At 45.2% G+C, this 13,255-nt stretch overlaps 1 protein-coding gene across 1 annotated transcript; it reads left to right on the forward strand.

Moving 5' to 3' along the window:
• Nucleotides 1-4,362: 4,362 nt before the first annotated feature.
• Nucleotides 4,363-6,175, forward strand: LOC122614160 (protein twist). Its single transcript, XM_043788654.1, has 2 exons — nt 4,363-5,686; nt 5,802-6,175. The coding sequence occupies exons 1-2, from the start codon at nt 4,458-4,460 to the stop codon at nt 6,049-6,051; spliced, it is 1,479 nt and encodes a 492-aa protein (XP_043644589.1). The 5' UTR covers nt 4,363-4,457; the 3' UTR covers nt 6,052-6,175.
• The last annotated feature ends 7,080 nt before the right edge of the window (nt 6,176-13,255 follow it).

A 13,255-nucleotide genomic window follows, 5' to 3' on the forward strand; every position in this document is an offset into this window, starting at 1 on the left:
CGTGACGAAGTTACTTGGTTATTTAGTTGCTTGCTAGCTACTTAGGCAAATATATGTGATGAGCCGCCTAAGCATGACTTTAAAAAACAAAGATAATAAAATGAACTGAACTGAGCATGAGCACCGAAAACCAACAGATTTTTCCAATTGAACGAGGCAGGGTGATAACTGAAATTGGCAATTACTAGTGGCCCTGCATCCGGTTTTAGCTCGTATGGCTATGGCTATGGCTATAGCTCGTATATCGTATATAGTCTGCGGCTCACTTATTAGCACTTATTGTCGACGCTTCCTGGGCGGGGGTGTTACACTTGTTGTTGGGGGCTTGCATTTCCGGTTGGGCAGTCAATTGCAGTTCCCGGTCCCGCGGGCGCTATAAAACTCGCACTTAATTCGATCAACTGAGGCACATGCTACGGCCACAACGCCCCACCAAAGAGCGTGTGTGCTTGTGGTTGTTTGTGTGTGTGTTGCTATTATTTATTCCGCTGGATTCTTGGTTTTGGTCGATGTTGTTGTTGCTGCTGATGTTGTTGTCGCTGATGCTTTGTTGTTGTATTTATTGAGCGAGCGTGAGTGTGCAAATTACAGCACATCCGTCATTTTAATTTCACTTAAAACGCCATTTAAAGCGTCGCACCAACACAAACACTAAGTTGCAGCACGCAGTGCAAGCACGCACGCATGCGCAGAAACGCCGGTTATAGAAGCGCAGCGGAACGAAACGGAATGAAACGGCCTGCCAAGCATGTGTCAACTAATATTTTATAAACATATCATAATCGTATATACTCTATACTCTATATTCTGTATTATTATTGTTTCTATTCAACTGAGTTTGCTGTGAATGTGAGCTCAGAAAAGCGAGGCGAACAGAAAAGCGTTTCCCGCACGTAGCACGTTTGAACGCGGCGCGGAGCAAACTTGCTCTGAGCTCTTCGAATTTTAACCGCCAACTTTGGCTCCCCCGAGCGTGGTGAGCTTTGGCGCCCGCTACTCACCACACCTCGCACACGCATTTGACATTCGCGCGCGCACGTGTGCTTGTGTGTGTGCACCACTTTGTTTGTTTGTTTAGTTAAGGTGGAGCTAGGCTAAAATGACAAGTTGGCGCTTATGTTATTGGGTGGCCAACACTCGCGCGCCTGTGTGTGTGAGAGCCCCCACCCATATTCGCCAGCGTGTGTGTGCGTGTGAGCGCTTTTGCCGCTCGTGTAGGTGTGTGTGTGTGTGTGTGCTGGCTGTTAATTAACATGCAGCACACACACGCAGACAGAAGCTTGACAAGCTCAAAGTGTAGGTGTTTGGCGCCAGCGATTTCATTGGCTGACGGACCCTTGAAAGCCGATGTGGGGGGTGAAGGTGGGGTAGGTGGGGCTGGTGGGTCATGTATGTGAGGTGAGTGGTAGCAATTAACAGAAGCGCAAGATACTTTTTGGAGCACTCGCTGTCAGCAGCCGCGGCTTCCATAAAGCGGATTTATCCTATCCTAATCGCAGAGGTTGCATCGCACACGATTTCGCCAGCTTAGCACAGTCGAAATTTAGTCTGTGTAATCTAGTTAGTATGCGCTAATCAAACATTAGTAATTGTATACTATAGATTAGTAAATATTAATCTTTATTAATAATAATAGAGAATAATTTAAAATTTTAAAGAGCTTTGAAATGAAGTTAGAACAGAGGGTAATGCCATACGCAAATTAAAGAATATTAGGTCATAATTTCCGAGAAGGTTTTCCTTTTTCCTAAGTAGCCATTAACAAAGTTCAATAACTTTAAATTCAAAGCATATTTTACTTACACAACTCAGCAGAGTATAAAAATGGATTTTACAAGCAATCTTTAATGAAAATATTAGATTCACGCAAACGAAATTTCATAAATTTGTCATTTGGATCAATAGGGATACAACGAAGATACTTACTAACTACATGGTATAGGCTACATGAAAAAGCTCTCATTTTCAAATTCGGGAATACTTAGCCGATGTAGGGTATTTGCACTGTAAGATCAAAAGCTGTGGGAGTTCGCCCGCCGACCGCTCACCGCCCCCTTTTATTCCAGCACCCAACCCGTTAGACGTCGCCAGACTACCTGATCCACTTTTCCACGCGCTTTGACGACCATTTTTGGTAACAATAAATCGTGATACATCATCAAAAGTCAATTCGAATATGTAGACAACGCTGTGCGCTCGCTCGGCAGGCAAAAAATATTTTAATTTTAATTGATTGTCGAGCGAGATTTACGTGCACCAAAAGTTTCTTCTCACGCTCCGCAAACACTGCCACACACATGGTTTTTGCGATGGCAGGATTAGAGCATTGTCAAAATGGAAAGTTGGTCCGCTTGCCAATCGTTTGGCAATCGCACCACGCAGAGCCGCAACACACAAAAACAACGACAAGAGATGAAAAACAGAAGCAGCATCCGTGAAAAAAAGTAATACGCAAAATACCTTTTCCAGCTTCTCTCTCTGATTTGGTTTGTTTTTTTTTCGTTTGATTTGGGCTCGTAAACGGAATTGAAATCAATAAACTACGTGACTGCAGCGTGTCCAATTTGAACATTAAGATAATTTTGAATGGTCGTATCTACAACTTTGCTACACTCGCTGTGGCGCCATCTGCCAGGGAAAAGAGGCAACGCGATGTTTATTAAGATTATTTGTATTTAAGAGATACATGTCCTTACGTTATCCTAAGTTCCCCCAAACTGCAAGTTCCCATATGACCAATTTGAAGTCATGATCTAAAAATGTGTTTCAAGCTCTCTTTTCAATGCATACTTTCAGGCGCGCCCTGATGTTCACTTTCTTAAACTGTATTTATACACTTAATCCAAAAAGTTGGCAACGTATATTGCGGCTTTTTGACCAATAAGAGCTTGCGAATACCTCTTTTACTCCTTTAAATATAAAATAAAGTATAGTTCTGCATTTATTAACGACCATTAATATATAGATTATATTAGTCTGTGCTTTATAGCAATAATAATCATAAATGTGCCAAGGGCAGTAAATCATATTGCTCATCATATCCAAGCTCCGCAGACCAGGTAGCTTAGGTACAGGGCAAAACCCTGTTGGTGGTTTTTCTAAGGGGTCCATTTCGTGTCCTGGGTTTTGCTATTACCTAAGCCGGCGATCGGCGATCGGCGACCGGAGATCTTCGATCGTGGTTTTTTCCAGCGGAAGTTCGCGATCTGCATTAATCGGGTATTTTCGCTGGCCGCGGCAGGCAGGCAGATAATTATATCCGGAAATTTGACTTTTCGCTCGTATTTTTCTGGATTTTCGGAGCTGCGAACTGCTTTTCTCGGTACGTGTGTGTGGGAATTCACTAATTAGGCATAATGAAACCTTTTCGTGGAGTTCCCCTCGGTTAGGGTTGTGGATTTGCATGCTTTACGATGGTTGGCAACTGATGATTATATAAGAGCGGAATGATTTCGATGGGCAAGCGACCCCAAAGTATCTTCAAGCGGAAATTCCCTCGCACAGAACATTTGATTGGGTAAATATGCAATCAGATATATCCAAATGAATGCTGACTTCACTGCTTTTTAAATCAGGGGATTTCCTTGCAAAAGGCTTTTAACTTTTGTTACAAAAATATAACTTCCTTCCATATTCATCAATGTTTGTAAACTTAAAATTTTGTCTAAAATAAAACTTACGCTGTAAACAACAAATTTCAGAGAAGTTTACTAAACATTCGACTTGGAATTGCACAACAAAATCTGTATCCAAATTAAATTTGTAGAAATTGTTTCATATTATAAACAAAATGTATCATTACTTTGCATACACTTTTTTAAAACCTCAAATATATCTTAAATCTTTGAATATATCTTTTAAATTGCCGTCGATCCAAAGATATTGTCCATCCCCTTTTTGAATCAACAAGTAAAATATTTCAAAAATTGCCGACAATTCCCCTCGCATTCCCCGTCCCCGCATCCCTGCGCATATTTCCCAGGCATTTTCCCAAATCGGGAGAGAAAACCCAGAGAATAACCCAAGAGAAAAATCCAGAGCGCCGAGTCAAGGCTCTCTTCCATTTAGCTTTGTAGTTGCGTTTTGCAGCCGCCGCTGCCGCTCGAGAACATCGAAATCCCCCGCCGCCTGACGTCATACCTGCTGAGGCCGCCGCAGCTTCCGCCATCGAGTGCGAGCGGGATGGCCACACAAGCGAGCGAGCGGGACGACGATAGAGCGGCGGCAGCGAATGGCCGTCGAGCAGCCGCAAAATGTCAATTTGAGCAATGGCCGGAAGGATCCTGCGTCAGTTGCGTTCCGTCAGTGCGTGCGAGCAGATCACCGATCCACACAAAACGCGGGCGTGAAATAAATATCCACCAAGTTCTAAAGTTCCAAAATAAGAATAAATAGATATATAGATATCAGAAATTGTAACTCAAGAAGTGCGCTAAATAGCCCAGCAAGATCACCAAATGATGAGCGCTCGCTCGGTGTCGCCCAAAGTGCTGCTGGACATTAGCTACAAGCCCACACTGCCCAACATCATGGAGCTGCAGAACAACGTGATCAAGCTGATCCAGGTGGAGCAGCAGGCCTACATGCAGTCCGGCTACCAGCTGCAGCACCAGCAGCAGCACCTCCACTCCCACCAGCACCACCAGCAGCACCAACAGCAGCAGCAGCAGCAGCAGCAGCATACCCAGTACGCCCCACTGCCCTCGGAGTACGCCGCCTATGGCATTACCGAGCTGGAGGACACCGACTACAACATACCCAGCAACGAGGTCCTGAGCACCAGCAGCAACCAGAGCGCCCAGAGCGCCAGCCTGGAGCTGAACAACAACAATACCAGCAGCAACAACACCAACACCAGCTCGGGCAACAATCCGAGTGGCTTCGATGGCCAGGCCAGCAGCGGATCCTCCTGGAACGAGCACGGCAAGAGGGCCAGGAGCAGTGGCGACTACGATTGCCAAACCGGCGGATCCCTGGTCATGCAGCCCGAGCACAAGAAGCTTATCCACCATCAACAGCAACAGCAGCAGCACCAGCAACACATCTATGTGGATTACTTGCCCACCACCGTGGATGAGGTGGCCTTGGCACAGTCTTGTCCCGGAGTCCAGAGCACCTGCACCTCCCCGCAATCCCACTTCGAGTTCCCCGACGAGGAGCTGCCCGAGCACAAGGCGCAGGTCTTCCTGCCGCTCTACAACAACCAGCAGCAGGCGCAGCAGCAACAGTCCCACCAGCAAAACCACGCCCAGATGCACTTCCAGAACGCCTACCGACAAAGTTTCGAGGGCTACGAGCCGGCCAACTCCCTCAACGGCAGTGCCTACTCCAGCTCGGATCGGGATGACATGGAGTACGCCCGCCACAACGCCTTGAGCTCGGTGAGCGATCTCAACGGCGGCGTCATGTCGCCCGCCTGCTTGGCGGATGACGGCAGTGCCGGCAGTTTGCTGGACGGATCGGATGCCGGCGGAAAGGCCTTCCGCAAGCCACGTCGCCGGCTGAAGCGGAAGCCCAGCAAGACGGAGGAGACGGACGAGTTCAGCAACCAGCGGGTCATGGCCAATGTGCGGGAGCGCCAGCGCACCCAGAGCCTCAACGACGCCTTCAAGTCCCTGCAGCAGATCATACCCACGCTGCCCAGCGACAAACTCAGCAAGATCCAGACCCTAAAGCTGGCCACAAGGTAAGACATCTATCGATGACCCAGTGTTCTTCTTAATCACACTTGAAAGCATGCAAAGATAGATGGATCTTAATGAAAACTCGGAATTAATCGAACCCGTTTCCTGAACTTGCAGATACATCGACTTCCTGTGCCGCATGCTCAGCTCGAGTGACATATCCCTGCTGAAGGCCTTGGAGGCCCAGGGATCGCCCTCGGCCTACGGATCGGCCAGTTCCCTGCTGAGTGCCGCCGCCAATGGAGCCGAGGCGGATCTGAAGTGCCTGCGCAAGGCCAATGGAGCACCCATCATCCCGCCCGAGAAGCTGAGTTATCTGTTCGGGGTGTGGCGCATGGAGGGCGATGCCCAGCACCAGAAGGCATAGCGGCGGATCGGGACACTATAGCTATAGCTTCCTGTCCAGGAAGGGGCTTCCAGCAGCAACTATCGTGTGAATTCCAGAGCCCTGGCGCTCTCACTCTTCAATTCTCTGTCACGCTTTCCATATATACGTGTCGACTAGATGATTAGATGTCTAAGCCTAAAACCTACTCTTAATGCCTATTTAATGTCATAGTCTAAACTAAACTAAATTAATTGTAAAAAGCCAACGGGCCAACCAGCCAAGAAACAAAGAAAAGCCATGAACAAAACCAGACGCCATTTTGCCTTTTATTTCATTTCATTTCAACTCGCTCCACTCCGCTGTGCTTTTCGATTGGAGGGGCCCACTAAATTGGGCGCGAAAATGTCTTCGCTGGGGGGGTCGGTCCCCTCGAGATCTGGACTTTTGTCTTTTGGAGCGCAGACAATCGCAGCGACGTCGACATACTTAGAGCGTAACGTCATTCCGCCGACGGACGGACTTTATGTATCTGCGAGATACGCACACACCCAGTGCATCCTCTAGATACGCGCTGTTCATGGGAAGAAGCGAACAGACACAGATACAGACACAGACACAGACACAGCCGGGCCGCGATGGAGCAACACATCCACATCCGGTTGATTTATGTTCGAAAACATAAAAACTGTTTACAAAGTATACCAGGGCAGCGGAATATATAGTTGAGCAAAGTATTTATGTCGCCAAAATGCGTGCTTAAAATGCTCATAATTAGCTCAGTCAGATAATTTAGTCGCCGTCTTTTGGGTGCCTGCCACTGGAACTGCAACTGGAACTGGACTCCTCCTCATCAAAGGCCTGATATCGAGCCAAGATCGCTCTCGTTCACAGTTGTTGACTTAATTGCTTTTTAAATGACAGCTCTCGGTGCTCGGAAAGTGCTCTCCGCTCCATATACATTGTACACTGCTTATTTCGGATTCGGTTATTCTTAAAGATGCAAACACATTGCTATCTGTAGATACAAATTTAGATTTGTGTTTAGATCTGTTTAAATTGGCATATCGCATCCATGTTGACAGGTTGTCGTTCGTGGGGCTGGGGTGTGCTCATTTGAAAAGTGTTAAAACTTATTAGGGGAACGTATTCTAAAGATTATCACGCATAATGAGACATCCAACTTGAAAGAGAATTTGGAGATAGGAAAACTAGGGATTTGATCCACTTAACGCTGTCTTGTACTTCACACATCGGCAAATGTTGTATACAAATCGTTGATTTATTTCCATGCCAATCGAATTGCTCTGTACCACAAAAATTGTAATTATTCTCGGAAACTTTCTGCTTAAAGTTTACTAGTTTATTCAATACACTAAATATTATATATGTACAAATATATTATGTATAGTTACTATTTATACAATCTAAACATTCTTTTTATAGAATTCAACAGAAAAGAATTAGTTGCCTTATATTTGTTAAGGTCTGTAGTAGTTGTTATAATAAAAATGAGATGAAATTCATTCTACGGTTCAGCATTAATATATCTTTTAACAACATTCCTAAATACGAGAATACCTTTGTATAGTTGAGAGGATCAGTATGTTTTTCTAACGCTTGTTTGTCCAAATAACCCATTAATCAAGAGAATTGCTAGCTGGCCGCCCAGATCAATAAACCCGAATCACCATTTTATATTCCTGGCAATGGTCATATAACAAACGCCGAATTTCCAAAGAATTTCCGCATCTAATTAAGGCGGAAAACTATACACAAATGAAAGAGAAATCATGAGAACAGAGAGAGACATACAGAGAGGGTTTCAGAAACAATTGATTTATACGAGTATTGGTTGCCAGAACGCCCATTTTCGAATGTCTGATGAATGAATCCGAATGGCGGAGGACGAAGTAAATGGTAGATTCCACAACTTCTGAGCTGACGGCGCCTATTTCCCTTCGAGAGTCAGCGAGGGCAGGGAAAATAGTGGCAAAGGACACGGACACGCATCCTGGCAATTGTTTTCATTGCATTTACGCGTCGGTCGACTCGAGTCGCTCGCCCACACATATGTTGGGAAAATAATCGAAAAACGGTTTGTCCCTTGGCATGAGGTCCTTTTTGCTGCGCAGCTAGATTTGCAGTCCCTAGGCGCATAGCACATGCCATTGATTACCATGTGTGGGAATTGGCCTTGCGAAAAAATAAGTTAGTTAAAATCACACATAAAGAGGCAATGTCCCTTGTTTCTTGGTCCCTGATCCTTGGTCCTGGCTGAGAGAGCTCACTCGTCCTGCGGCGATCCTTCCACCCTCTGCACGTTCTAAATTTAGCTGCTGGATTTATGGCCCCTGTCATTTGAGCCGCTCTTCCAGTACTTCTTAAAAAACCCCTGGAATTACACGCAGTCGAAAAGGGAAGAGAGTGGAGGAGTCCAAGGAGTCGAGTGAGTCGGAGAGGGGGCGTTGACAGTTTTGTGTCTCCCAATTTTAGGTAGCTGTGTGTCCCAACTCACTTCAGTTCCCTACTTGGATCCTCAAGGTGGTTCCCTCCATATATGATCCCTACTTCTTCCTTTTGGGGGCTGAACAAAAACAATGTTCTGTGGAAACTCTACTCTGTAATTGCAGTTACTGGAACTAATACTTTAATAAAGCCGTATTCCCCTACTTTTTGGTTGTCCTATGACATGGGGGAAATATTTTTGAAGCGGGGTGCAAGTGCATTAGGCGTAAAAATATTGACACACGATTTGGTTCATTGGAATATAGACCTACAGATAAAAACAAATCATATTTAGAACTTTATAACCGAAAAGAAAGTTGTTGCTTAGAATTACTTGTAACAATTAATCATATTGTGAATGAATACAAGGCTACTTTTAGCATTCCACTGAATGCCTTGCAAAATTGAAAAATGTGATAAACCCGCTTCTAGCCGCGAATTCTCATACCCACTCGAGATCCCCCAGCCATTCCATTCCCAGCAGACGAGCAGATGACCGTGTCCGTGTCCATGTTAAAGTCAAAACGGTGTGTCCAAAAATTATACGAAGCGTTTCCGATTTCAAAGTAAAACCAGACAGACAGACAGACAGACGAGAGGAAAGGAGGAAAACGAAACGGAAGCGCTTGCCGGCCACTTGGAGATCCCAGTGCATTGTTGTGACCCATTCGCAGACTCATTTGTGCCCCGCTGATTGATTGCCAGTGGGAAGCTGGCAGCCCCAGTCCTTTAACCATGGACGTAGATTCGCCATTTAAGGGGGGTCACAAAAATGAACTCACAAAATTCATCTATTCGACTATATAGGGAATGTGTTTACTTTGAATGACTCCTCTGGTTTATTGCCCAATCCCTTTGGCCACACCCATGCCCGCCTTCCCCTGACCCATCGCAGCACCCCCATTCCTGGGGAAAACATCTGGTTCACGCAACAATTGCACCAACAACCAAGATATGCAAACTGCTCAACGGCTCAAGTAATTAAAATCATCGATCTGCGCGCCTTCTTTCGTGGAGGTGATGCCTGCATTTTCGAGTGCATTTGGCCAATCAATCAGCGATCAAAGTTCATAGATGCCCACGGGGGAGTGGATCTCAGGGGGAGCGGAACGGGAGCGGGGGCCAGCGCTGACTAATGGCCACCGATGATGAAGTCGGCCGATCTGTCCATCAGCAACAATAACAAAAAGCCTAGCTAATGTACTGAATGTGCATCTACGAGATACATATGAATGTGTACGTAAATGTTTGTTTATGGCCCAGCTGTGTGTGTGTGTGTGTGTGTGTGGAAGTTCATAAAAAGACAAGTGAATAAAATTTGAAAATCAACTTGCTCGACTGTGAGTTACCCCTTACAACTCGTATATGTAAGTTCAATACAAAGGCAAAGTCATTATTAAATAGAGAAATTTATAATGAAAAATGTTCTTAATAATTTACTTATAAAAATGTATACCATATATGCCAGTCACATTTCAGTAGCACTTGCAGGGTATGCGACTGGAAGTAATTGCCTGGAGGCGTCAAAAAAGGGGTAGCACTAAACCGATCGCTACTACGGACATCTCGCTCACTCATCCGCCCCGTTGCCATCCCGGAATGGATCCCATTCCGGACGGAGTGATGGAGGGACAGAGGGACGGACGGTCTGTGCCTCGCATCGGTCGCATAAATATTTTGCTTTTATATTTTTTCAGCCGAAGATGCGCACAGCACATAAAAAGCAACTCGCACACAGACACACACCCCCGACTGTATGTAGTTGTCCATAAACAAAAAACAATCCATAAAAAAGCCCAACAACGACGGCGGTCTACATCCAAAAAGGAACATCCCGGGCAGAAACAGCAGCAGGAACAACAAAGGCGGAGGGAAAACCGAAGCCAAACTTTTGTTTATTTACATAAAAACATTTTAGTGACTTGGCCCGCAGGCAAGAACCGTTGACTCCCCCCACCCCCACCACGAGTCCCTAAAACATTCAGGAAGTAAGTGAAACGCTTTCCCAACTGCCGAGCAAAATCGCGATCAAAGATCAAAACGTTGTGATCAATGTGGTCGGATTCAAAGGGAAAATTGTTTAGGAAATCCCTGCCAAGATGAGAAATGGCTTTCAAAGTTGTGAACGTATTTCAGAAATGTCATTTTATGGCCGATTATGAGATGTACCTGAAAGGTATATCAAATGATCCTGGCGTTCCTACCTCCAACAAAGATATCTTACTAAAACTCACCAGATACTTACTAATGTGCAGCCAGGGAAATTGCTCAGCGCCACAAAGGCGTAACAAAGGAGTGAGGATGGAAAATCAAAAGATTAAAAATGGTGAATTCCTTGTTCTGGGAACCCGATCATCTCTGATGTAAACGCTTGACACTTTGCGCCAAGATCCTGCCACCCCCGCACTCCCCTTCGGCCAACCGCAGCCGGCAGAAGGCAACATCTGGCGAAAGGGAAAGATTAATTTCTGACAGCGCGGGAGCGTCCCCAACGGCGGCCATACACATAGGCACATAGACGGAGGAGAACAAGGTTCGATGGCGGCAGAACACACGAAATGCCAATAGCAAGGGATAAAGTCGACCACGGACATACCCTGTAGGAAAGTCTATGGGGAAGAACTAACCCAAGAAACTCAAAGATCTCAGCACGCACTATTTGAACTATGTATAGGCTTAGAAAATAATATATATATTTCGAAAACCTTTCCCACTAACAGAAATCATCTTTATATATGTATAACTTTATATCTTTATATTTTCCTTAATCATAATAGGATGAAAACCTTTCCAGTATACCCGCAATAAATGGTTGGGTGGCGAAAAATGATGCATGCCACCGCTGATGGATACGAACATCGATGTCGATGCTGGAACGAGAGTTTTCCACGCCGCGCTTTTCACGGCCGCATCCATCAAATCCGCAGAGCGCGGCGTAACACAATACGCCATATAGAGTCGGATGAGAAAGTATCTGCTGGATTTGGCGTTAGTCTCAGTCGCAGGAGGCGACAGTGCGTCTCTAGAACTAATCATTAGACCCATAAAATATCGCCTTGAAATTGAATTCTTCGTTTCGGGGACTTGGTCGCACCGCCGAGGGATTGCTTCTTGGGTTCCTCTTTAGTACTTCATTATGGACGCCCTAACGATGTTGTTTTAATGATCTCAAAGACTCGACACAAATCCACTTGACAAAATCCACAAGCGCAGGCAGCAGTTCCCTTCTTCTTCCCTTCTCAAGTACCGCACTGCGGAGGGGGAAGGGCGAAGGGCAAGCCCCCGAAGGGTAAAATATATATTCGAAGCTATATATAAAAAAAGGCAAGTATATATAAACTGCACAAATGTGCGGCTGCCTTTTTTGCACAGACACTTTATGTCTGCCGGAGGAATACGAGTATGTGTGAAAAAGACCATCGAATGTCGGGCATATCTTTGGAGCCTTGCTATTGGTATCTTGGGGCAACGAGCTGTTGATTGGCGGGAACTATAAAAATTGTTAGGGCTCCGAGAGCCATGTAATGCCATTTGAAACATTCTGTTGACAGATATGAATTACGCCTCTCAGGTAGCTGAATGGACTATGAAATTATGGTCTCGACGACGGACAAGGCAAGTTTGTAAAGAACAGAAAGCTATGCCCTAGTCTATAACCCCTAATCAACCTTTCTGGGAGTTCGACATATTGCTATACCGTGATTCATTTGCAATTCTTTGGGTCGAAGTTCATACAATTATAGACTTAGGAGAGCTTTGAGTTCGTATACCCGTATAATTAGCGCTATTAACAACAACTAGAATCTTGTCAACTGAGCTCAACCTTATAGTAATAGGATTATACGATATGAAAGCTTGTTCTATACCCATATATCCACTACAGCTTTAAGTAGACTAGAACTTATGGAATCATTAGGTCGCTAAAAGTCTCTAAACTTAAGTGAAAAGTGCCTTGCAAGTATTTTGAGCTGTCATTCCACTGCAAACCCTAACCACCGCCAACCCAAAAGTGTTTGGCAACACCCAATTGACCCAGTTGCAATGATCCAAACTGCTTAGCTACAGCACTGCGGATCTATCTTACCCAGTCCCACGGACTGTTTATAACAATTAAGCCCAGTCATGACTACCGATCTGAGCCAAAGAAATGAGCATGCAAAATTATATTTAATAAACGGTTGCGTTGCACTTGTCTCGCAGTTTCGCAGCGGAAAGGGGCAAGAGTTTGGTGTAGGGGCAACGCATCGATAGCGCGCACAAAAGTACATTTATGTACTTTGCAGGTACACGTAAAAAATACATTTGAAATTACAATCCTACAAATTGTAGTTATTATCAGTAATAAAGTTTTAATTAGCGCACTAGAATCGGAAATCCGAATAACTTAGCTTTGCTTTAATCAGCAATTGTAGTGGGTTGAACACGAAAAAGTGAAAGAGTTATAACTTCTGGCACCATATAAGAAAATATTAAAAGCAAAAGCCTTTTACAATGCAAATTGGTCATCAAACTATGGGAGCTTGTATGATTTCTCCCAGTGCACTTATGCATAGAAAGAAATGCGAGGGAAAGAATCGCACAGCAGAAGCCGAGGGCAACAGCCACAGAAGAGAGTACGAATACGAGACACGTGTTTTGAATTAAATGAGCGCTCCACTCCGCGCGACCTTCCCCTGCGCCCCCCAAATGCACCAACCCTGCCACTCCCCCACCCCCCTGCGCAACCCCACCTCTGCAT

This window comes from Drosophila teissieri, chromosome 2R (assembly GCF_016746235.2).
Source record: "Drosophila teissieri strain GT53w chromosome 2R, Prin_Dtei_1.1, whole genome shotgun sequence".
Lineage (NCBI taxonomy): Eukaryota > Metazoa > Arthropoda > Insecta > Diptera > Drosophilidae > Drosophila > Drosophila teissieri.